We start from the raw sequence: 27178 nt of genomic DNA, 5'->3' as shown, positions 1-27178 counted from the left end.
AGCCAGTGTGAACGTAGTCATAGTATTAACAGCTGCTACTATCGCGCCAGAGATAATGAAGGAGAGCTGTAAAAACTACCGGATAGAATATTTTGACATTCAACAGCGATGGAGGTTAGAATACAGATGAATATTCGCGAATCTTCAGCTAGTTAGAACACCTGTTTCCCGAGGAATATAATCGCATGCGTTTTTCATTTCAATCATAGCTGTCAAATATTAATAGATTTTGGCCTTTTGAACATGTAGATTCCAACAGAACACTCCTATTGTGATATACATATGCCTCTAAATTGTAAAGCGTACAATTTTGTGTACTTTACTACAAATACATCCAGTGAGAACATCAATGTAATAGTTAAGAACTTCTTGAACTTAGTTATCTTTGCAGTTTTTGTATTTATATTAGTTATTTGGAGCACCAATGAAAAATTTAAGAACTTCTGGAATTTAATTGACTTTTGAGCATTTGTAACTACATATCGATTCCGTGATTTGGAGCATCAATGCAATATTTAAGAACTTCTTGAACTTAATTAACTTTGCAGTTTTTGTACTCATTTTAGTGGTTTGGAGCATCAATGAAAAATTTAAGAACTTCTGGAATTGAATTGACTTTTGAGCATTTGTAACTACTTATCAATTTCGTGATTTGGAGCATCAATGCAATATTTAAGAACTTCCAAAGCTGAATTGACTTTCGAATATTTGTAACTAATTTGGCATTGTGGAACGGAATATATCAGTATGGGTCTCATCAATTGGTTTCAAGACTGTTGGATATTAATGATGCGTACAAAACCTCAGTACTTGTCTGTACTTGGTCGAAAGCGTAGCAGTATACGCTCTCCAAGCAAAACAAATATCGGCAATGAAACCGATGGTGGAATGAGTATGAGTTTAACTATTTGTTTGATAGTTATGTGCTGTAGTCTTTCTTTTGGAGTTGTTTTGCTTTTGATAGAAGATGTTGTTCTAAACGCTTCAACGCTGTTAATTCCATTAATAATTGCGTCAATATGTGCTGTAACCGGAGGTAAGCTTGAAATATTTCAAAATATGGCTTTGATTATCTTTTAAACAATAATTGAATGGCCAGTTTTTTAAAAATTACATCCTAAAAAGCGATTTTTTTTTTAAATAGAAGAATTAAAAAAGAAGTGATTAATTTTCTAATTATTTATGTAATTTTAAAATTCTGTTTTTTTTTTTTGTATAAACAGTAAAAAATGATGGCACTATTATTTTATTATTCAAGCAGTGGTTAAACATTAATGCGTTATCCACTGGTTTTTTTAAAGCGGGAATTATAACTATAGAGTTTGAAATACAACAATATTATTTAATATATTAATTTATATTATTTTAATTTTACTTTAAATATAAAAAGCAGGTTTAAAATTTTCCTACCGTGAATTTTTAAAATAACGTGATTTTAAAATAAGTTTTAATTCACTTCTAATTTTATAAATTTTCTGTCACTTTCTTTCTTTTTTGTCTTCGGTATTAAATTAGGATATTTTTTATGAAAAGAAAAAAAATCTGCAACTACATTTTTTTTAATAAACTAATAAAACATTCAATTAAGCTGCATGAATTTATATGACGCTTTTTTACATGATTTAGAAAAATTAACGCTTTAGTACCAGTGCAATATAATGTGATTTGCTTTGTTGGGTAAAGTTTTAAAATGTGTCAGAAATATCTTAAAAATATAAATGAACAATTAGGGTGGAAAAAATAATCGAATATATAATTACTCTATCATCCATTTGTTTTAAAAAAAAAAATTTATTGAGTCACATTATAAAATTAATAAATAGTATGCAGAATTATATAGTTTTCTCTCTGCATGATTTCCCGCAAACAGATATAATTCGAAACTCGAACCAGCTATAACATTGAAAGTAGCTTGTAACTAATATAAATATTTTATTGAACATTATTTAATATTTTATGAAAATATAGAGAAGTAAAAAAAAATTAGCATTTAATTTAATTCTAAATTTTAATGCTTTAGTCTGCGATAAATTTTGAGGAGAAAGTGAAATAAAGTTGAAGTAAATCAATTAGTTTTTCATACATTACATCTATATTTTAAGCTATATATCTATATCGATATATCTATATCGAGAAATACAGGTTTGTAAACTGATCAGGCTACTCCCAAAACTAAAAAAAAAGCAGTAGTTTGTATGATTGAAAACTCATTGTTTTACTTTTCCCGTTATTTAAAATATTTCTGTTAGAGAATCCCTGCGAGGGATTTCTGTTCTCAGAATATTAAATTCGAAGGTCACTTTTCAAAGATCCATTTAGAAATTTCATTACCAGTTACTTAGTTTTGGGAGGACACTGATCAGCTTAATATTTGAACTAATTTTTATAATGATGTAAACTATTGTAGACCACGTAGGGAAAAAAAACGGACCACCATGAATAACTTTTGATTTTATGATCGGATCATCACGTTCTAGGACTCAATCTTAATGGTACGAAGGGATGACTTCAAATATGCTAATTAGTGCAGACGTAAGTTATCAAATCAGACATAAAAACGTACTTTCTTTGAAAAGGCTTACCTTTTTTTTCTTCGACGGATTCGGATTTCTGACCCCCAAAATATAGGGGAAACAGCAATCTAAGAAATAAGGTCCAACAGTTTGGATCCCTTAATATTACTTTTATATTTTGCACATTTCGTTGTATCTTAAAACTTTTTAAGCGAATTGGAAACTTTTTACTCACAATTATAAAATTCGTTTATCCAAAGATAATTCGATGCAATATATAACTTATTAGTTTTCATTATTTTATTTAATAACAGTCGAAAATACTTTGAATTGTGATGCATAAAATTTTTTGCATCATTTTAAAGAATGTAATTTTATATGGCAAAATACAAAATCTAAGGGAAATCGAATTGTGAAAAAATCGGATTTTTAAAATTCGATTTCTCAGGAATTATTCGTCCAATTTTACTAAAATTTTGTACTTTGCCATATAAAATTACATTCTTTAAAATAATGTTAAAAAAAATTATACCCTATTATTATGAATTTTTTAGACTATTGTTAAATAAAATAATAAAAAAATAATAAGCATTTTAGAAATGCTTGATAATTGTGTGCAACAATTCCCCTTAAAAGTTCATGAGATATGGCAAAATACACGAAGTAAAATTGTCAGTGAGGTGTACAAATATTGAACAGACTATTGGAAACATATTTCCCGAATTGCGGCTACGCCTATATTTTGGAGGAGGACAAAAATCCGAATCCGTCGAATAATTCGTATTTTTGATCATAGATGGCCCCACTTAAAAACAAGAAACGCGCCCTTTGATTGATTTCACTAACGCTTGGTTTCACCAAACAGGCTTGCTGATATTGGCATTTGAAACAATAACAACATTCGCATATATGAGGTCACCTCCCTGAACCATTAAAATTGAGTCCTAGAATGTGATCATTAGATCAAAAGTTATTCAGGGTGGTCCGTTTTCATTTTTTTTTCACTCGGTACATAATTTTTATAGTGTTCATCCTTATCATGCTAGATTTGCACTTGCAAAACATCCCTCTTTTCCTTCCCTAACTTAGATAAAGGAGCAGTTACCCTGGGTACACCATAATCAAGTTTACATAAGCAGTTAATATGTTCTAATTGTCGCTAAAAGTTTCCTATCTTCGAAAGAAAGGAAAAAATGATATAGTTTTAGTACCAGTTTAGATCTATTCCATTTAAGCATCAGAATGATGCCAAACAGAATAATTTTGTTTCTGCTTTTGAAAAATTAATCTTGATAATAAGATCTTTGCGTTAAACTTTTACAATAGTAAAAAAAAAATCATATGTATTTCCTGCGCTTCTGGTTTGTGCAAAATGACATTATTTATAAAGACTGAAAAATATATAAGATCAACAACCATCTCCAGTATTTTTTTATAGTACTAAATGTGTGTTCAACAAAATCTTTGATTTTTTACTCATCCATAAGAATATCAAATTCAGCCTGGCGACGGCCTTTTCTCCAAGTGACGGCTTCATGTCTAGACGTCCCAACCCTTATTCTATTTAGTTAACAATTCATAGAGATGAACTGCATCAGTTTGCATAGATGAAACCTTGGGGAGAGTCGAGAAAGAGTTGCAGATGGATTCAAAGCTTCTTGTTTACGATCTGGACTATTGTAAATATTGTATACAGTCCTCATACTACCCTAGATTAATTTCTCGTTATAGCATTTTCTTATAGTGTTAATTAATTTTACCACGTTTATATAAACTTGCCTTCGTGTATGTCTGTCCGGGTGGAATTTTGTAATCGATTTTAAACTAACTTCCCGACTAGCTACAAACTTCAAATTTGGTACATAGTTCAGAATTGGATGACAATGCATGAAAATGAAGAGAATTAAGGCATACAAAGTAAAATAAAATTAAAATTTAAAAAAAAAATTATTTTCGAGATTGTCTTTTGTTGTCGATTCCATTATTTCAAATTAGTATTACATGTGAGGTGAAAAGATTTTTATTGTCGGAGTATTTTTATTGCCAGAAAAATCACGTGGTAGTATCCAGTTTTTCCTCATTCATTTCCAGATTGTTTTGGTTGTCATCAGCATAAAACTAATGAAAGTCGTAAAGGTATTGTTTTTCTATAAAGATTTTCGTATCCCTAATTTAAAATGAAAGTTCTATTATTATAGTAGTGGTTTAGTAGTAGTCTTGACTACTCTTGACTAAGAAAAATAATCTAAATAAAAATATATATTTTAAAAAACCACGTTCTTTGTAGTGAATAATAATAATTGAAAAGTAATAATTTTTTAAAAATATAAAATAAAAAAATTATAATTTAAAATAAAAAAATTCAAAATAAAAATAATATTTTTAAAAACCACGTTTTTGTAGTGGAGAATAATAATTAAAAAAAAATTGAAAAGCGAAAAACGTGGGGCGCATGAAATACATAACAGTACATATACACATACACATTTTCTTATTCATACACATGCACAGCCACATATACATCCCCATACATATGCATATACACAAACATATTCCACATTCAGATACAATTTCAGATATACATACACACACTAATATAACATTACTGTTATGTATTTCATGTGCCCCACGTTTTTAGTTTTTCAATTTTTTTTTAATTATTATTCTCCACTACAAAAACGTGGTTTTTAAAAATATTATTTTTATTTTGAATTTTTTTTAAATTTAATTTAATTTTTCATCGTATAGATTTGCTGTTGCAAGCTCCTTTTTCCCTTTAAATTTAATTTTTTCATCGTATAGATTTGCTGTTGCAAGCTCCTTTTTCCCTTTAAATTTAATTTTTTAATCGTATAGATTTGCTGTTGAGAGCTCCCTTTTCCCCTTAAATTTAATTTTCAATGAATGAGCAGATAGTTCTTAGGTTTAGGTACTCCGTACCCAATTTTACATGCAAGGAATATTTGCGTCGAAATAAGAATGTTTCATTACGGATCCATTGAACTGTCATACATGTATTATGACGTTTTTCGAGTTATTTCCGCTATCTCACCATATACAAGGTGGCCACAACAGGGAAAAATTTAATAAATGGTAGAGAGAGATTCATGAACAAATTGTTTTTATTAATTCATGCCAACCAAACCATATTTGCAAATTAAAGAAATATATCTAGATGTTAAAACTGCCCAACTTATCTTTTCTTAAAAGAAAAAAATAAAGTTGAATTTAAAAAAAAAAAAATTTAAATTTTGTACAGTTCCTTGAAACCATTGTTATCACTATCATACTTGACAATTTCCCTCGCTTTATGAGAAATTTTTCTTGGATATTTCAAGTGGTACTAAATTTTGTATTTCACGATTTCATTTTTGATTTAATAAATGTCATTTACAATGATTTTGACCACCACGAGATATGAACAATTTAAACTAATGTATAAAAATTTGATAATAATGAAGTTAAATTTATGGGATGGCAAAATTAGGCGAATTAAATTTATTTTAATTATTATGTTACCACTTTAAATATTGGTTTGCACATATATAGTTTGTCTACGGTAAGAATTCCCCCCACCACAAAGTCTCAAGCCGTCTACTGCTAAGGAAACAAGAATTGCGCATTTCAGGGTGGGTAACTTCTCTTTACTCTAGGGCTAACACAATAAAAAGGAGAAAAAGATTACCTTTCTCTCACTTACCAGAGCCAAAACATGCCTTAAATAGTGACCCCACATCCCTACTTGAAATAGTTATATCTGGTAACCACCACTGGTCCAGACGAATGGCTTAGGGAGTTCTTACTTTAGACAAACTATACACCTTTTAAATTTATCTCAGTTGTGACCACTTGGTAAAAAAATAAGTCTTTCATAAAAGTAAACTAGTTTAAACTTATTCTATATTTTCCTCAGAATTTTTTTTTTTTTTTTTTTGTGCTTCGATGTAATAAAATTAATCAATTAAATAAAGAGTTAAAACCTAATTCATTAAATATTGATGCAAAGATAAAAACGTAAATGTTGCTAACCTGTTCATTAAAAAAACCTTTCCTAGAAATCCAAGAAAATTGTTTCAAATGGAAACACATCTTAAACTAATACGTTATGCTCATATATGTTAAGTTCTGTTAGAATATTTATGGTTCAAAAAATTAGTTTGAATTTAATTTTCAATCAGTTTCTATTATGATATTTGAAGTTTAGTTTTATGAAATTTATATTACTGAAAGTTCTAAAATTCGATTTGTATTATTGAATCGATGCTTTGCTTTCGAACCATCAATGCATTCTGTATTTTTTAAAGCCTTATTGAATAATTTAGTGTATAAATTTTTTAAGCCTTCCTTTTTTTCTAAAGGTTGATGCTAAATAATCAGATATCGAATTTACTGTTAAAGAAATATGCGGAAAAAATTTAAATGATGATTGTGCATTAATAGAATGAAAATGATTTTTTTTCGGACAGAATACAATTGTAACTTCAAAACCTGAAATAATTCTTTTATAAACGCAGACGCTGCATACACGAACATTTAAGCTCATTGTTAGAGAGAGACGGAAAAAATATTTAAAGTAAAATAACGATAAAATATAATGATTATGTGAATAGAATGTATTTTTAAATAGTTTATCTAATATTTTTTATTCTGTCACAAACGCAAAAGAATACTAATTCAACTTCAACGGGAGATATATTATGACTTTTTTTCAATTGTAGACGATTTTTAACTATTATAAACTCGAATTAAGTTTGCATAAATTGAAAATCGTGCTAGTTTTCTATTAGAGAGGTATAGGAAGACAGAAATTAAAATAATTTCATAGTACGAATACCTAAATGGAATGTATTTTAAAATGATTCATTTAATAATTATTATCTATCAAAGGCGTCAGATACTAAATTTCAAATTCCGAAGCATTCCTATATTCTAAACACAGGCACTCCACCCTTTATCATTAAGTTTACTATTTTAGAGAGATATAGGATAAAATAAAAAAATAGGATAGTGATTGCTTATTATGAATTAATATATTAATTATGAATTACATTAATAATGAATTAATAATGTAAAGTGTATTAGCAAATTAATTGATTTTTATACATATAAGCACACGTGAATACTTAAGTAATTTTGAAATCTAAAAGCTTTACTAAATTTTTAAACGTAGACGCTTCGCAATAGAACATTTTGAAAGAAGTGTGAGGAAAAATTATGTATTTAAATAATAATAACTAAATTGAATTTATTTAGTAATTATTTCCTTTTTTATTATGTCTGACAAATGCTCACTATACTAAAGTAATTTCGAAATCTAGAGCATTAATAGTTTTTTTTTTTTTTTTTTTTAAATACAGGTGCTGTGCACGTTAACATTAAGTTCACTAATAGAGAAGTAAGGGAGTAATATATAGATTTAAACAATAATTGGTAAGCATGTATAGCTAAACGGAATGTAATATGCAAATTATTATCTTCTTTATTATGACAGACGCACACTGTACTAAAGTAATTTCTTAGTCACTTCTAATTTTCTAACATACATATGCTGTGCATTCAAATATTAAGTTTACTATCCCTCTCATTAGAATATATTTTATGTATTTGAATAGCAGCACAACTTGGATGTCTTCATCAATCAGTCACGTAATTCTAAAGTTCAAGCCCCGTGGTTTGTTCAAGAAAGCGTCTGTGTACATAATAACAGCAGGAGGAAGCCGTAAATAAAGGAGATGAGAGTGCCCCTATGATAGATAATGTTATGCACGTGTAGAGGTTTGTCTCACTGCAGGTAAAACGCACCTGTTAACTGTCTCAGCTGTCTGTTTAATCGCCGAACAATAAGAACCTTATCAAGAAACATGTTGAACATTTACTAATGGAATCTTTAAAGGAATTACAAGAAGAGATTTTATTTTAAATCTCAACCGAAAAAGATATAAATTCTGAAATTGCAGAATCTATATCAAAGAAAACTGTAGAGAAATTACTAAAAATGAATCACAAAAATAGATTTTATTTTAAATATAACCGAAAATGATATGAATTCTGTAATCACAAACTAAAATAAAGAAAACTGAATAGCAATTACTGAGGTTAAAATGAGCCACAAAAAGATATTTTATTTTAAATCCAACATTAATACTCTCTCCACTAATCTTATCGCATCCCACGCGAGTAGTTTCAAATTCTTGCAAATACAAAACAATTTATTTCTAAATTCTATAAATTGATTTTAAAATATCATATTCACACTTACGGGGTGGAAAAATATTATAGGAGGAAAAATTAATGTAGGAAAAAATATTATTTTGAATAAGTTTTGTTCCAATGATAGGATTTTCACGTATTAAGAGCTATTTTAATAAGCTGAACGAATTCTTCGACTAATTTTTCTCCTTTGGGGGGGGATAGAAGAGGAGAGTTCAAACAAAGTTTTCAAGACAAGTGGAGGAGGAAATTCGTACAGTGCTACGCGTTTCATAGGCGGTTTTTAACGGTAGGAATGCCATGTAGTTTTGACCCTGGTCAGATGACGTGGATCGCACCTGAGCTGGCACTCCTCTCTCCAAACTTCCACATCACAATCAATGAAAAGACATTTAACCACAACAGATTTAACGTGCACCTTACTGCGTAAACAGAATCGAACAAACAACCCCAATTTCTCCAACCAGCCGTGTATCAGGATAAACAATCACATACATTAAACATTAATAAACACAGAATCATATTTTTAATGTTTATGTTCGAAAGGGAGGAGTCTGAAAAATAGAGTTTTAACTTGTCATTCAGAAAAGCGGTCGAAAGCTGGAGTCCTTAATGCTATTTTACAATTTACGCTATATCTTAAGAACGAGAATACCAAATGGAAAATTGTACGTCCATCATTACAGAACTTGAATGCTTATAACTTATTATTGCCCTCATATTGATTTATCAATATTATATATTTCAGTCTATAATACCATAAAATAAACGTAAAAGTTTTTAAAAGAGAAAATAAAAACTGCTCGAAAACTTTTTTTCTTATTTGAAAAAGTTGGAAGAAAACTTAAAAATTCGAAACAAAATGCCAAAAAATTTCGAGATGCCAAAAAACTATCAAATCTAAATTTAAGTGAGATTCAGAAAAAATGCTTATACTTACAATTGCATTAACTGAAATATTTTCTGAAATGCAAATAAATTATTAAAAAAAACTGGCATTTTTCTCCTTGGGGTTGTGGAACACAGGACCAGTAACATTATCATTAATTCCATATCACATTGTTGTGATTTTCTAAGACTCCGTATAATTAATATCGAGAAAATTTCGTAGCATTAAGTATTTAAAATTTCATTTCATGTTTGAATAAAAATTTTAAATTCCAATTTTGAATATCGGTGATTGAAATTATCTTGTTAACTTATAGTTATAACACAATCATTTAAGTTGTACCACATAATTCAAATAAACAGATATTTTTTTTTCATATATAAAGCTAAAACATTAAAAGAGCACAAATGATGTCACATAAATCGACATTATACAGGGTGATTGTAAAAAGATGGGCAAAATTTTAGGAAGTGATAGTACACACCCAAGCAAACAATTTTTATCAAAGAATGCATGGTCGAAAACAAAACGCTAAACCGTTAGAGGGCGTCAAAATTTATGTTCTTATATGCGGCAAAAACACACAAAGAACGATGAAGTTAAGTTATAAAAGCAAATTTAATGACGTGTGATTACAATAAGTGTTCAAAACAGCGGCTATGCACGCAGAACAACTGCGAAGAAGAGATAGGTGATCATTTTGAAACACACCAGGCATATCACGAACTTTCCGTGCAGCGGCCGAAAGCTTGGCAACAAGTTCTTCTGCAGATTCAATGGGAGTCTCATACATAAGAGCCTTCAGCTGTCCCCACAAAAAGAAATCGAGACATGAAAGACCTGGCAAGCGCGGTGGCCAAACTATAGGACCATTTCGCCCAATCCATTGGTTTGGAACGGTCACGTCCATATAGTTTCGCACTTCCCATACGTAATGAGATGGTGCTGCGTCATCAAACAACGTTTGCATCAAACAACTTTCTAAATGCGCCAGCACCTTTGCGTTTATTTTCGACCATGCATTCTTTGATAAAAATTGTTTGCTTGGGTGTGTACTATCACTTCCTAAAATTTTGCCCATCTTTTTAGAATCACTCTGTATAACCGACATATGATTCTATAATGAAGAACATTCTTCAGTATCGAAACGCAGAATGAAAAAAGGAAACACAACGAGGAAGAAGAAAGTTACAAACAAGTTACAATAAAGAAAAATGAAAGTGCTCTCCTTATATGGTAAGGAAGACAGCAAGCAAGATCGAGATAATAAAACATAAGAAAATATAAGAGAAAAGGTGTAGCAAAGTCAAACAACGTGATAAAAATAAAGACAGGGAAATATAATCTCTTCAGTGTATAAGCACAAAATGAAAACACGCCATTTTTATCTATCATCCTTTGTTTGATTATTTTGTTCGGTCCCTCTTCCTTTATCTAATTGTAACTGGTTTGTAATTTTTTTTATGCATCTCTGATTTTACAGCTTTCATTCCGTGTTTCGTCATTGAAGAAAGTTCTTCATTATAAAACCAAAATTGTGCTCTTTGTTCAGCTTTAAACACAAAGCGCTAAGTTAACTTTTTCTTTATTTGATTTCATTTTCATGTTGCAGGTCTATGCTTGGCCGAATATATTTCCCAACAGTCTCAAGATGTGCCGTCTATCTACAGCTGCTGCTATCAATATTCGAGTGAAGTCCTGGCTTTCTTTATTGGTTGGTCATGGCTCTTTTCCCAGTCAGCGATGGTGGCTACATTTTGCAAAATTTTAGTACTCTTTGTCAATCACTGGACTGACAACGCACTCTTAAAGACACTAGAAAAAACTTTCTCAGTCTATGCGGATGCTATTCCATGCATTATCTTCATATTGGCTGTTTCCATTTTCATTTTCACAGGGTTTGGAGAGACTGCAGTATGGTATATTGTGTTCATACCCATAGGCTTTCTTCTGCTTGTGATAGCTATAGCACTTTCTCACTTAGCGAACAAAGATGCATTTTCTTATGGTGGTAGCTGGTTACAAATCAAGAGTATTGATATGGTAAGCATTCTTTATTTTTGTAAGAATTTTAGTATTGTCAGAAGTAATTCAGTTATGTCGATTCCGGACTTCTGTTGCAAAAAATGCAACCCATACAGCAGAACTCGTCCATTAGACATCTAGATTTCTTCCACAGAGTCCAGTAAACATCATGGAGGAATACTAAACATTTTTCATAGCTTATTCATGGATGATCCATCATGGTTACATTTTTTACTAGTGTAAAAAATTACTTTTATGAGAAGAATGGTAGATCATTTATACTTAAAGTAGTTTAATATGTTTTAGAGTTAGCTAACAGTTAAAAATTTCAGGCCGAATTTGCAATCGGGAAATTAATTTTGAATTACGTTAAAGACCACTCTTGGTCATATAAACAAATTTTAAAAATAAAATAGTTACTAGTCTTCCTTTTTTTTAAAAAGTTCAAGGGGTTCAGTTCTTAACCCATTAACCATCTAAATTCTTGTTCTCTTTCGTGTATTTTTTCGCAAAAAGATAAATTATTTATTTCTTAATTTTATTTTACATAAACAAAGACATTCGGTTTCCACCAAAATATACTAATAACAGTAGTTATACGCTGAGTTGTCGAAAGTCATGGGATAGTAACATATAAATATGGCACTAGTATTGCGTACAAAATGTATATATGGGTAGTGTACTAGCAGGACTTTTATCTGTATTCAAGTTATTCATTTGATAATGTAATTTTCTGATGTAATTATGACCACAAGACGAGGATTAACAAGCTTTTAACGTGAAATGGTAGTTGGAGCTAGACGCAAGGGACATTCCATTTCGAAAATTGAGAGGGATTTTAACATTCCTTGATCTACAGTGCCAAGAGTGTGCCGATAATACTTTACTTACTTATCCTACTTCGTTCCTGGTGGCACATAAGGCCCTTATCTTCTAGCGTCAGATTCTCTCGGTCTTTTGCACAAGATCTCGCCAGTTTTTTTTCTCTTACACTTTTCTCCTCCATGTTAGCAGAGGCCTGCCTCTTTTTCGCTTGCCTTCTGGTGCCCACGTGAAGGCTACTGATGGTATTCTTTAAGGAGGCATTCTCAATACGTGAGCCAAGGATGGCGCCAGACTTTTCCCGACAGGGGGGTTCGATCTCCCCCTACAGGGGGGCTCAAACAAATTAATTCAAAATATTCAAATTTAAACGCATTTTATACTTTAACAATTTTTTTTCACATCATTTTTTTCAAGTGTTTCTAAGAAGCTAAAATCACTAATTTTGATACCATACTGTGCAGATTCATTTTAATGCAATTTTAAATTGATTTTTCTCTGTCATCGATGTATTTTGCACTTGTATTTTGAAATTTACCACACATTGTAAGCTTAAAAATTACTTTTGTAATAAAGAAAATTTTTTGTCGCAGTCACCGCAGTTTCAGAAAATTTCCACGCTTCTTACTCTCATAGAGCAAAAATTATTCGATAATAAATATTTGAAATTTCATGTACATTTAACGAAACGTTTAAGGAACAGTTTGATACGAAAATGTTATTTTTGTAAGCTATTTTTGTAAGTGGAATTTAAATGTTAAATCCATTTTTTTCTTTTGTACCGCGTAATAGAGTTCACCTTTGCAAATAATGTTTTTTACACTTTTTGCAACCACGTATTCTATATCATGCCCCGACAATTTTTTAATTCGTCCTGATAGGGGGCAATTTCTCCCCCTGACCTCCTACTGGCGCTGCCCTTGACGAAACCTATCCTTTTTCATTAATTTTTCTTTTTATACTGATGGTGATGGGTTCTTGTCTGGTTTTACTGTAGAGTTTTGAATTTGATATGGTCTGAGGCCAGAATATTTTTAAAATATTTCTCAAGCATATATTTGCCAACTATTTAGTTTTGTATTCTGAAGCTTTGTTAGTTTTCATGTTTCTGACCCATAGCGCAATACACTCCTGACCATTGAATTAATAATGTTAATTTTCGGTTTTAGCATCAAATTATTTGATCTCCAAACTCTTAAAAGTTTCTGAAACAAAATTGAGTTTTTGAAATTCTTGCTCCCATTTCTGTTTCTGTTCCTCCCTTCCTATCAACAATTGCAACCGAGAGTGTCTAATTTCAGGCATAACCTTCCATCATGGACAACATAGTAGCCGACCACTTGCATTTACCTACCGGAGACCTCCGACGTGTGCGTAGAATTGTCAGTGTTAACAGACAAGTGGCATTGCATGAAATAACCGCGGAACAGTGTGGCGAAAATAGCTGCAATGGGATATGGTTGCAGAAGACCGACCTGAGTGCCTTGACTAACAGCACGACATCACGTCTACTGGCTCTTCTGGGATCGTGATCAAACTGGTCGGACCCTAGATGACTGGGAAACTGTGGCTTGGTCACATGAGTCCCGATTTCAGTCGTTCAAAGCTGATGGAAAAGTTGGAGTCAGGATCAGATTCCACGAAGGCATGAACTCAATTTGTCAACTAGGAACTTTGCAATCAACTGGTGGTTCTATAATCGTGTGCTCTGCCTTTTGTGGCACGGACCGGGTTCTTTGGTCCGATTGCTCTGATAATTTACTTTAAATGCATATGTCCCAAGACTTGGAGACCATTCATGATTTTAGTGTACCCAAACAACGATGGACTTTTTATGGAAGAATTTCTTTTAAAATTTATTTTTTCACTGGGCCCCAATTGTTCGCGACTGGTTTGAAGAACATTCTGGACAATTCCAGCGAATGAATTCGGCCCCCTAGATCGCTCTACATAAATCCCGTCGAACAAGTATGGGATTTAATCGAGAGGTCACTTCGTGTGCGAAACCTTGCAACCGCATTTTCGCAATTATGAACTTATATTGAAGCTGCGTAGCTGAATATTCTTGCAAAAGATTTTCCAATTAGTTTCTGGTGCTTGCTGCAATTCGTAAGCTAGAAGAGGACCGACACGACATTAAGAGGAATCCCATGACTTTTTTCAACTAAGAGTGTTTTAGTCAGAAACTATAAATCTGCATTATTTTTCTATAACTAAAGTGGTAACTGCAGTAGAAATCATGCGCTTCAGCGCTACTTCCCTGTCACTTTCCCCCTCAAAATTGTACTTAATACATCACTTCAAAATGGAGCATAAATACTCAAAAAAGGGCAAAACAAAACCTCTACTTTTCAATTTATCATTTTTAGGACTGGAATTGAACCCTAGTTTCGGCACTCCGATTTGGCAAATCATTTCCGTTTGCGTATACATGTTAACGGAAAATGATTTAAGAAATCCGCATAGATATTTTTCAAAATGATGCTCAAAATTTCATTTTTCGATAAAACAAATAAACGTTCTATTACAGGATTTATAAATTGTGCCTATTTTCCATCTATATCATGCACGAGAATACTTATGAACTGTCATTTTTTCCTCGAATGATTTTTTTCCAAAGAGTAGTGAAGACATAATCGAATTACAATTAAAAGCAAATATATAATTGATTTTCGTCTGAAATTAAGCACATCATCATAATGCATTTTACTGCCATAGTCATATGGTTATCCGCTGCCTTAAGGTCTGGTAAGGATGTATTTTACTTTTTCATCATGTGTTAATTTATCTTGAAGCTGTTTCACGTTTTACGAAGATTGCAGGATCTCGGCACTTACCGATCCGTCGGTGTTATGAGTCGAATAATTAAAAGCTATACAATATGTGATATATGAAATGAACAAAAGAAAAAGGGAGGACGTATGCTAGTACAATCCTAGAGGTCGGGTGTATAAGCATCCAAAAGGGCTAATAGCAGTGTATGAAATAAACAATTAAAATAAATCTGGTTAAATAATAAAACACACTAAAAACGGGCTACGTACAAGAAAACGTGAAAGATGCATACAAAAAAAGGGACAAAAATAACGGGAAAATATATTCAAGATTAAGGCCCAAAGTAAAACGCATGTGACGTCTAAACAACGGTGTAGGGATCTAAGATGGGGACCCTTCTCCCCAGCAGAATTATTCGTTTTATATATAATGTATTTTTATATTTTATATGTAGTGGTGATTAAAATTATTTAAAATTTAATTTCTGCGTTAAAATATTTCATAGAGTATCATAAAACTAGTTACCATTGAATTTTTTTTTTCTAACGGTAGGTACTTAACTGTTAGTTCTTCACCTCGGAAGATGCCGGAAGTGTTACTCATTTAACGTTACCTAGTGGGCACCTGTGAACCTAAGTCACGGAGTCGAGCAAAATTACCCACGCCACACTGCCACAGATACCCGTTTTATAGGGTGGGCCACATTCACACATAACCGAGGACAACACACAGAGAGAAACATCCATGCCCAGAGCGGGATACGAACCCGCAGACATTGGTTTCGCAGTCAAGCACGCTAACCGCTAGGCCCATTTAAAATATAAAAATAAAATCTTTCGCAAAAAATTGATAGCTGGTGTAACAGATTATTTTCATTACCATTGATGCGAATTGTATTAAAAACATTATCTTGAAAGCCAGTGTATCATCCTTGGGGGAGGGGAGTCTAAGAGGTTTAGGCTTCACTACGTAGTGACCAATGGCATTATTGTGGCAATTTGGTCAGCATTGCACCCCGGCTGACTTTACTTTATAGACTAGCAAATATCCAATGTTCTGAAGCTGGGTAGATTACAGGCTGTACCACTTCTTTACAATTACAGCTCAGTGTCATCGGGACTTCAAATTGAATTGGCAGCTTTAACCTTTTTCGCGCCGATGTCACCTTACAGTAAACATTGAAAGACACTACTCTAAAACTTATAATGTCTATATCTTAATGATTAGTAGTCACATTATTTAAATTTATTACTAATTATTATCAATTCAAATATTTTATTAATTTTAGGAATTATATAAAAATATTGTATTATGTAGTTCGATTGACTTAATGTTTACATTAGTCCAAATAGCATATTAAAGTACTCGGAGTGCAACAGAGGTTGGAAAAAAAAGGTTGTATTTAAAAAGATATTTAACATTAATCTTAAAAAATTTAGAAAAAATTGGAACATACTTTTTTAAAAAAATCTAGAAACAGGATTCGTACGGTCTTTAAACAATATTAAAATATTGGTAACACAAAGTAGAATTAAACAATTTTAGCGTGTTCATAATTACCGCAGTAAGTTTACAACTCCAAGTGCTTAAATGTATAGATGTGAAACAGTGGTTTTTGAATTCTTAATTTAAAAGCGAAATTTGATATTTTAGCATTTGAAACTTGTTTGCAAAATATATGGAGTCTGTTTTCGTATTTTTAAGCATCAAACGAACCCTACAGAAAGCCTTACAAAAAATTATGTCGAACAAAATGTTCTGAACGAAAGTTCTATGAACATTAGCTTTGTGCTATCAGGACATCAAAAATGGTTGTAATCGTTTTCTTTATGTTGAACATTTGGAACAGCACATTTGGAAATAATTTAAAATAAATAACACATTCGAGTTCAGTGTCTTTATAACTATAAAAAAAAAATTTGGTTTGAAATTTTCTTTTAATAATAATTTATTGATATATCTTATCATAGGTGCTCACTGGCTCGTGCATATGTTTGTTGTTTTTCATTGGTCCTCAAAGCATATTAAGGGTGTCACAGAAGCAAGTTAAACAGAAAGTCACCGTAACGCTAGGATTGCTGAATTTCATCACTTTCTTCATTCTCCTTGTTCTACTAACAACCTCATTTCAGTCTGGAAAGATTCTAGACTTACAAATGCCACCGACAAATCCATTAACTCTTGCCATAAACATAATTCTCGTGATCTGCATCTGTATAATGACAGTGGAGGCTTTTTATCCATTGTATTTTCTTATCGAAGATATGTCATCTGATGGACTTCTATTCAGAAACTTTACTAAGAAATGGAAGCCATGTTGTTTTCCCGTCGCTTCTGCCACGGTCCAACTACTGACTGTGCTTTCAATCATAGTTATGGATGTCTTCCTAAGTTTGAAGCAGCTGTTGGCTTTGTCAGTGCTGTTTCCACTCATTGTTCATACTTTGATACCACTGTTAGTCCTGAATCAAAGGTCAGTATACCAACTTAATACTTTATAGGTAGCATTATTATGCAGGATACTCTGTAATGACTGCTTTAATTACATATTTTTAAAATCCTTGTCAAAAATAACTCTTCCTAAACAGTCTTGTGCTTTCAATCATAATTTTCGATGTCTAGGTTTGAAAAAGATGTTGGCTTTGTCTGCGCTGTTTCTATTTATTGTTCATAAGTTGATATAACTATTAGTCCTGAATCAAAGGCGAGTAAATTTATCAACTTAAGAAGACTTTATAGGCAACAAAATTTTACAGTTTATTCTGTATTGACCCCTCTATTTACGTATTTCTAAAATCCTTGTTAAAATTAAAATCTAAATATTTATTTTCATGACCGGTGTTGAAGAGCAGTCTCATTTTCTGGGTTTGCGGCTATCAATGTACATCTCCGTAGTATTGTAATTTTGAACCCAACAGCAAACAAGAAACTTGTATCTAAAATAACTTGTAGTAATATTTTAATTATTGATTTTTAAATTTATTTAAAATGGTTTCGATCACCACTACACATAAATAAATCCATCTTATATGTAAATGCAAGTTATTCAAATCATAATATATGTTTAAGTCTAGACAAATAAATAATTTTTTTAATAAAAAATAAGCACCTTTTGCGTATTTTTAAGCACATGAAAAAGATTTTTAATATAGTACTCGTACTCGTAAAATATCATAATTAGGATGTGCGCACTAATTAAAAAATTTTCTTCCTATTTTTGAAAGTTCTTCATATACATCATAACAAAATGAAAAATAATTTTTAAAGACTTTACATGATAATGATAAAATAACTAGTTACTGACAAAGAACTCTTTTCTTTATTATATGATTTTTGAAAATTTTAAATACATTCAATATTGAGTAGTTCATTCTATTTTTTAAATTAACAATGACTTTATTTTATTAACTAAAAAAAATAATTCAAAATTATAATTGATTTAACTATTATTAAAAAGTTCATCGAGTGTATTGTTTAAATTTAAATAAAGTTTTTTTTATACAAGCATATTCAAAAAAACATTAACAATTTAATATTATTGATCATACTAAATTTATAAAGATATACTAAAGTGATCATACTAAATTTATAAAGACAAATTAAGAAAACTTTAAAAAATATCATTACAAATGTAAATTAGTGAATGGCCCCCATTAAATTTTTATTAAAATTTGTTATTTGAGTCAGTATCTCTTTGATGGACTTTTTAAAAAAATTAAATAATTTTGAAATGTAAATACAATAAGTATTGAATCTAAACATTTTTTCAGAAGTAAATTATTATATGGTCCCTACACTCTCTCTCTATATATATATCTATAACAAATCTGAGATAGCTCAATTTTTTATTTGCTTTTAAAAGCAAATCATGAAGTTTTTTTGGAATGACAAATCTGAATAACATAAGGTTTTTTGCTGCATTTAAAATAGTGAAAGCCCCTCACTTCATACTTTTTAAAAATCTTGCTTCTATTTATTATTCAGTTTTTTCATAAAACAAATTAAGAGCACTGAAAATTTTAAAAGGAATAATGAAAAGTAATAAGTAAAAAAAGTAGTAAAGTACAAAAAAAGTATAAACAAATTATGCAATTTCAATCATTTTATTACAAGTTTTATTATTTAATTTAGTAATAATGATAGAAGATTAAAAGAGTTTGAATTATAAGGTTCAAAAAAGTTTATTTTATGTTAAACAAAATCAAATGTTTGAGTAAAATCGAATAAAATTATTTGAAGACAGAAGAAAAGTGCGACATTATTTTTTATAATAATCATACGATCAAACTTTGAATGTTTTTATTAAAAAATTGTGTAACGTGATTCAAGAATTTTGATATCATTCAAAAAATTTTCTAACGTTATTGAACTAAATAAAAAAAAATTTTTTTGTATAATATTTCATTAAACGCACCTTCTATGATTAAACCCAGCTTTTTACGATAGCTTTTTCTTCATCATCAAATTATATGGTTATTTAGTCCAAATAGTTAAATCGGAGGTGCAGCTAAAATTTTGAACACTATAATGACAATTTCAATTTTTGCTCATTTCAGGCATAGATTAAAGTGATGTAAAAATACGTATACCTTACAATTAAAAATGTTTCGAATAAACTTAAATTCATAAATACAAAAAAAATAATAAAAGAAACAAATATTTTTTGTACGAAATTATATTTGGTTGCACTTGCGCAAAAAAAAAATTTTTTTTTCTTCAAATAATTTGAGAATAAGGCAAAATATGCAACAAAAAATATTTAAATTTTAATTAATTAAAACTAAGAACTAATATAAATTTAATTTAAAGACATAATAAACTATTGTGAACAATTATTAAGCAACATTTTTTTTAGATCGCGGATTCTTACTTATTTTTTGAAATGCAGGAAAACCGTATTGGTCAGAAAAAAAGTTGCTTTCATTTGGGAAAGTGCATTTCTGTGCCCTATTTTGTAACTTAAATTATTCTCGGTACTGATTAATGAGCATATTTAAAGTTACACTAAATACATCCTATTACGTTTAAATGCAATCTCTTGGCTAAAAGTTTTTAAAGCGCTCTTTTTTTACAAAAAGTATCTTGCTTTGGGGACTGTATATGCATTTATTTATCTATCTATGTATATATTAAATATACTGTGTATACTATATATATATATTAAAATCTTTGTAGAAAATAAAATAATTTTTCTTGTGGGTTACAAATTAATATTTATGTAAGGAAAAAAAAGGTATTTATAAAAATCTGATCATAATCTAGGTCAATACCGTAAACGTGGAATTAAAATATTGAAAATCAGTTTATATGTTAAAAAAGGTAAGTGGTTGTAAAGGTGATTGTTTTGCCAATTTTGGAATTTTTTTCAGTCAAAGAAACTGGGTGTTTAATTATTTTAACTTAAGTGTCTGAAGAGTTCACTAGTAAAATAAGCGACACAAACAGTTTACTATTGGCGATCGAAATGGGCTACAGGTGGCGTAGAGCAGAACTCTCTACCTACGGCAACACTTCGTATGCTTTCACCAGCGTGTGAAGAGTCATAGGAGAAGGAAGCACGTTAGTTTCTGTCTTGATTTTTAAATAGATTAAAAAAAATTCTGTTAGGAAACTACTTGGAACTGAAAACTACATTGAACATCCCTCTTAAAAAATAAATAGTAAGAATAATAGTTAAATTATATATATAATCATAAAAATTTACAAGTTTTGCTCTTATCTATCACTTTAATTTTAAAAATCGAGTAAAGATAATTTTTAATAATGAAATTCATATTATTTACAAATACAGATTACAGTCATAACAGAATAATCCATGTGAGTTTTTCCTATGGAGTCATTTTTACTCAATGCGACGTCTGTGGGCACAACGTAGGACTACACAACGTAGATTGTCTTCACTTCAGCAGAAACCAAAAGCATACCTGTCATCTTAGAATGCCTCCGCTTTACGTTAATCGAAAGAATATGTAAAGAAGTCGTTTAGCTACTTCGAACATCACTTGTAACGATAAGTCAAATAATTTTTTTGCCGTTATCAAGTTTGTGGTTTTTTTCCCCCAACGTAATGTCAAAAACCTGAATGGGATATTCGCGATTTTCACTCCCAATCTTTTTTACGACTCAATGTTCTATTTGATAAGTTTTCAACTTCTTGGTGCCTTCTTATCACCCTTATGAATTTGCCGGTCGAATTTTGTAAGACCCTGCACATTGTCAGCAGTGTTACGTTTAAGAAAAAATTGAGAAGAGGTAGATACTTTTAGGGGATTTAGAATAATGCAACGAATTTGTATCTACAGTCCAACAAATATTTGCATTCTAAGAGAAATATGTCTGTATGTAGAAAATGACATTCTGAATTTCTGCAATCAAATTGAAATTAAAAACTGTAAAATTTCGATCAACATTATGAAATATATCGCCATTCTTTTCTCTCCAGACCTTCACAATCCTGGTTGTAGTCATCACCGTGGTGTTTACTAGTGCTATTTTTTGCATAAAAACTGATTAACCGATACATCTTCACAAGTGAAGTATGTATGGTCGCATATTCTAGCGTTCCAACAAGAGATTCTTTTATCTGTAAACTTAGCCAGAAGTGCTTCTTGGAAGAGGGAACACTTTTAGATCATTAGAGGATGCGATGTTGAATCGGTTAAAAAGACGCTATACCACGGGAGAAACTTTTCATTGCAAATTCTCAAAAACCTAGAGTAAGCCAAAAAGTTTCAAATACTGAATTTTTTTTTCTTCTTCAAAATGAAAACTAATTAGGAGAGGATAATTAAGGAATACACATTGGGAAAGTTCTCTTCCAATGATTTGCTTGCAATTTGATATTTTGGACATTTTTTTTCCAACAATTGAAACGTCACGGAATACTCTAGGGTGCCTGAACTCACTTTTTCCATATTTTAAATTAGTTATGGATGTGAAACAGAATATGGGATGAAAATTTTGCGTCCTTTATGAAACGAATTTTGTTTTTGTCTATTTATTTAAATTTACTATTCTCTAAGTCGTTCAGAGTTATTATAAAAGGAAAACACTTTTAGTGAATTAATGGTGTAATAATTTTTTTATAGGTACCGAGATAACACATCATGGCAATATGAGCCAATGTTTCAAACTACGGCTAGAAACTTAAGAGATAGATCACGGAAAAAAAGTGAGGAATTCCAATACACCAATGGCATAGGATTCGACAACAATGACAACTTAGAGATGTCAACAACGTGCATCAGTGAGAACGACTCCGAATCTGACACAGACATAGACTCTGTAGTCAAGCAATACAAAGATCAAGCCAAAATAGCCAATATGCCCATTCTGGAAGAACACGGACCATCAGATCAGATTCCAGAACCCACTCCTGCCAGCGCATTCCGCGCTAAACTTTGCATTGGTGCATTGTTTCTAACTTCCACTGTCAATGCAGTTGCTCTTAATCTAGCTCATTTGGATCATTATTTCGTGTTTGGAATTATAGTCCTGGTTTGCATACTATTTTCAACTGTTGTCCAAGGAATGCTGCTATACTTACCACAAAACAGAACTTCAAGTAATGTCTGTTGCACCATGTTACCATGGACTCCAGGAATGGCGGCGTTGATTGCGACATGTTTATCGCTTCATTGTTTGTTGATGGTATGGAGAATATACCTAGGTTGGATTTTATTAGGTAAGCTTGATTTAAATATTTCATACGATGATACTTTTGTCGATACGCTAAATTTAAACCATTTATTATTTGTTGGATATTTTGAAAGGTTTAGACCAGGGGTTGCTAAACTTTTCTGATCATCGACCCCTACATAATTTTTCGAAATCTCCATCGACCCCCATAAAAGTAATTTTCTGTTAATTAAAATAAAACTCTATTAGATACCGTGTTTGTACATTTATTTTATGATTTTGAACATTTATTAAAGTAATAGTACATAGTGAGTAACAATAGTTTTATGAAAAATATATTAATGTTGAATTATAAATACCTTAATATTTATGAAATAATAAGTAATTATAAGTAAGTAGAAATAATAAGTAAAGTAACTACGGATTTATTGCTTCTTAATCAATGACATGGGTGTGCCTGCTGCTTTTTTTTTTTTGCAAGGTTCGTTATATTGGGTTTAAAATTTGTCAATTTTAATCTTAAATCCTCACGAAACTCCACATTTAATTTATTTCTGTTCTTAGTTAAGATTGAATTTACGTGACTGAAACCGGCTTCAGCCATATAGGAACTTGGAAATGCTATCATAAATGGCTGAGCTATTTCGTAAAGTTTTTATATATTTTTGCATTATATATATTTTGTCCAAAATTTGCTTATTGTTAAATTTTTAAGAAGCGTCTTTGCTTCAAATCCCCATAATAATTCAGCAAGCTTATCTTGCAGGTTGATGTCCACGTTTTCAGTTTGAGCAGAAAATGGCACAATAATCCAATCAGGGATGTCAATACTATTTTCCAAATCAACAAAACGCAGTTTAAAATCGTCGCTCAATTTTTGAAGATTACCTGTATATATTTCCAAGTCTTCTTCTTTTATTTCTAATTGTCACATATCTGAAAAATACTGATAATCCTTCGACCAATCGACCCTTCCGGCTCGGATCGACCCCCATTCGACCCCCTGGCTCAGATCGACCCCCGCTTATGTTAAATAGACCCCTGGGGGTCTATATAGATCACTTTGGCGACCTCTGGTTTACACGATACTCTAAATAGTTCAATGCATAACATAATATTTTACTGATTACAAATAACATGAAGTTACACATACCAAGTCACTGAGATTTTAAGACACCAGATTAAAATAAGTAAAAAAAAGGATCAAGAAATTTAAATGACGAATAATGGTAAAATTTCATAGTAAGTTTAAAAAATTCAATATCAAAAATATTTTTATTTGATTGGAAATGAAGCAGCATTGCGTGAACATAATTAAAATTGCAATTCGAGACGTCTATAAATTGAAACTACCAGTTCAAAAGTTAAAAACCTTGGGAACATTATAAAAAGAGGCCAAGATCATGACTGGTAAAAGAAAAAGAGACTAGAGTTGTATATCAACATTCTTCTAAAAATATAAATTCAAGGACATGGATATATTCAATTTTTTAATGTTCAGTGGGAAATATTTTAGAGAGACTTTTCAGTTTCACGTACCATTTCTCCAAGTTTGCCTACATCTCTTCGTAACTAACTGTGCATTTGCATAACAACTTTTCATTGCACTATTACATTTATTTAAAAATAATTTTAAGCCAATGTGAATTTAGGTATGGATAATTTAGCCCAAGGGGCTATCTGCTCCTTCATCGAAAATAAAAATAATGGGAAAAGGGGTGGGGAAGTTTGAGAAAGCATTACTACATTATGAAAATTTAAACAGTATAAAAGGTTATATACAAAATAAATTTAGGATAGAAGATAATTTTAGCTACCTACTTATTTATTCTTATTTTTAAAAAATCTTAAAATTTTTTAGTTGGCCAAATAATAAAATCGTATAGTTTCTGCAAAGAAGAGAATTTTTTACAAATCTATATAATAGATATAATAAATCTATCAATCTATAAATACTTACAAATCTATCATATCATATATAAATCTTAAAATCTATAAATAATGTTAGCTACCTACTTAATTATATTTATTTTTAAAAATCTTAAAATTTTTAGTTGGCAAAATGATAAAATCGTATGGTTTCTGTAAAGAAGAGAATTTTTACAAATCTATATAATTTTAAACAATTTAATGTATCTGATTACTTTAATTTGGTGATCAATTCTTAAAATTAAGTTATTTACTGTGATATTGCATGAATAAATAAATTTATGATAATTACATTCAATAGAAATACTCGAAATTAAACTTCTTCATAAAATCTCTCTTTTTGTAATTTTAGCTTGTTCCAGATATCTATAATTTTCTTCCTTATAATGCCTCTGCTCATCACCTGTATTGTATAAAACATATATTCCTGTTCATTGCCCACGCATGCTCAGTACAAAACTGGCTCAATTGATTGGTTAACTAACCTAAATAGAATTTATCAATTATAATTGTTTTCTTTGTGCTATAGGATCTTTGGTATATTTCTTATATGGAGTGAGAAGCTCAACAGCGGCAAATTCTTTCCACAATCTGCGAACATCACATATAGCTTTGAAGCCATTGCCTAGTTACGGAAATAACTGTGTGACGCAGATCGTGCCTTCTCAACGCAAATCTCTCAAGCAAAAGAATGTTAAAAGAAAAATTCTAATGTAAAAGTATATTTTTAAGAATAACATCTGTTTACTTTTTTATATTGCCTTAATTTATTTAGATAACTCTTTAAAATTTGTAGATCTTAGCTACTAAGTGATCATCTTTCAGTGATTTTGAAATGGAAAAAGGTTCCAAGTTCGTAAGCATTCATTCGTAAAGTAACTTTAGATAATTTCGCTTTTGCAGCAAATCAAAATACTGAAATTAATTATTTACTTACTTATACAGAACTACACCTCACTGTGTGTGAGCCTTGGCCTCTTGAACAATATCTTTCTAAACTTTTCTGCATTTGGCTTTCTACTTCCAGTTTTTCACCTTCAAGGTGGTTAGACCTTTAGTACTATCGCTCAACCATCTCTTTTTAGGTCTTCCTTTTTGTCTTGAGTTCCAATTTGAACGTTCTCTTACATTTCTGTTATCATTTAATCTTCCAATCTGCCCCAATGTCGGAATTTAATAAATCAAATTATGTCTTTTTGTTGTTGTCTGATTAAATGGTCAAGTTCACTATTGTTTCTTATTCTCCACTGTGTATTATTTACTGTAATGAGTCCAAATATTCTTCTCAAAATTTTCCTTTCGTAGATTAGTAGGTTAGATTAGTCTGTTTGTTAGAGTTTCACTTCCATCTGTAACTATAGGTCTGATAACTGTTTTAGAGATCTTCAACTTGATTTCCTTAGTTAGAAGTTTGTTCTTGAATAAGTATTGGTATATGCAAAAACATTTATTTCCTTTTAACATCCAGGAGATAATTTCTTCTGATATATTCTTGGTTATTTGTTTGCGTTATGGACATGGAAAGAAAATCAATAAGACACTACATACGATCGAAGGTCCTATACAGTGCTTCAGCTATATCAAGGCAAATGTCCGAATAAAGATCTTCTTGTGGACAGTCACTAATGTGCTGTAAGATGGCAGGACAGGCAAAAAGATGTTCAGGTGACAGTTCTGAGTCAGTTTCTGTAATTCAGGTACTTTGTAGTTCCATCTTTTTGAACTTTCATCTCTCTCGGGTGGTGTGTTCTGAGTCTAGTAAGGGTGTTTGTCATGGCCCTGCTTGTGTCTAGTTAACAAATTTGATGCTTTGTTATATTGTAGATATAGTGTTAGTATTATTGATAATAGAACCAAACGCTGACACAAGTGAGGACTATAATATAAAGGGTTTGATTGAGAATTAGTGATTTATAGATTTTGCATGTTAGAAGTTTACTGGCAAGAAGTAAAGGCAAGGCATACTCTTTATTTCTTTTTGTCAACTTATAAACTTTAAAGTTAATTTAGTCAGATTCATTTTAATATTGATTAAAACCTTTATCTGTTTTTCTCTTCATTTTACACTTTACATGTACATATTTTTTTAAAACTATTTTTCGTTTTTAGCACTATAGTGAGAATTATTTTCTCTCACAGAAGAATGTTTGAACACAATTATTAAACTTTTTAATCCAACATTTTCATAGTAATTTTTTTTTCACAATTGAAGAGTTAAGCGAATGAAGGTTTCAAAAAAACCTAAGGAATATGCGTAAAGTGGCATCAAAGTTTATAAGTTGACCTTTTTTTGTGAGTGGCAACAAATTGTCTTTCTTTTACTCTCTTTTTAATTACTTGCATACTAGAATTTTAATATGTTTGAAGGAAATGCTTG

The 27178-nt window shown here is 30.7% G+C and overlaps 1 protein-coding gene across 1 annotated transcript; it reads left to right on the top strand.

The window, feature by feature from the left end:
• On the top strand, positions 1-25556 carry LOC107443082 (uncharacterized). Its single transcript, XM_016056830.5, has 5 exons — positions 1-1036; positions 11225-11655; positions 17205-17707; positions 22323-22918; positions 25331-25556. The coding sequence occupies exons 1-5, from the start codon at positions 748-750 to the stop codon at positions 25516-25518; spliced, it is 2007 nt and encodes a 668-aa protein (XP_015912316.2). The 5' UTR covers positions 1-747; the 3' UTR covers positions 25519-25556.
• The last annotated feature ends 1622 nt before the right edge of the window (positions 25557-27178 follow it).

Source organism: Parasteatoda tepidariorum, chromosome 9 (genome assembly GCF_982258835.1).
Source record: "Parasteatoda tepidariorum strain Cologne lab strain chromosome 9, Ptep-v5.0, whole genome shotgun sequence".
Lineage (NCBI taxonomy): Eukaryota > Metazoa > Arthropoda > Arachnida > Araneae > Theridiidae > Parasteatoda > Parasteatoda tepidariorum.
Note: the sequence above shows the minus strand (reverse complement) of the source record. Positions and strands in the feature narration are given on the sequence as shown.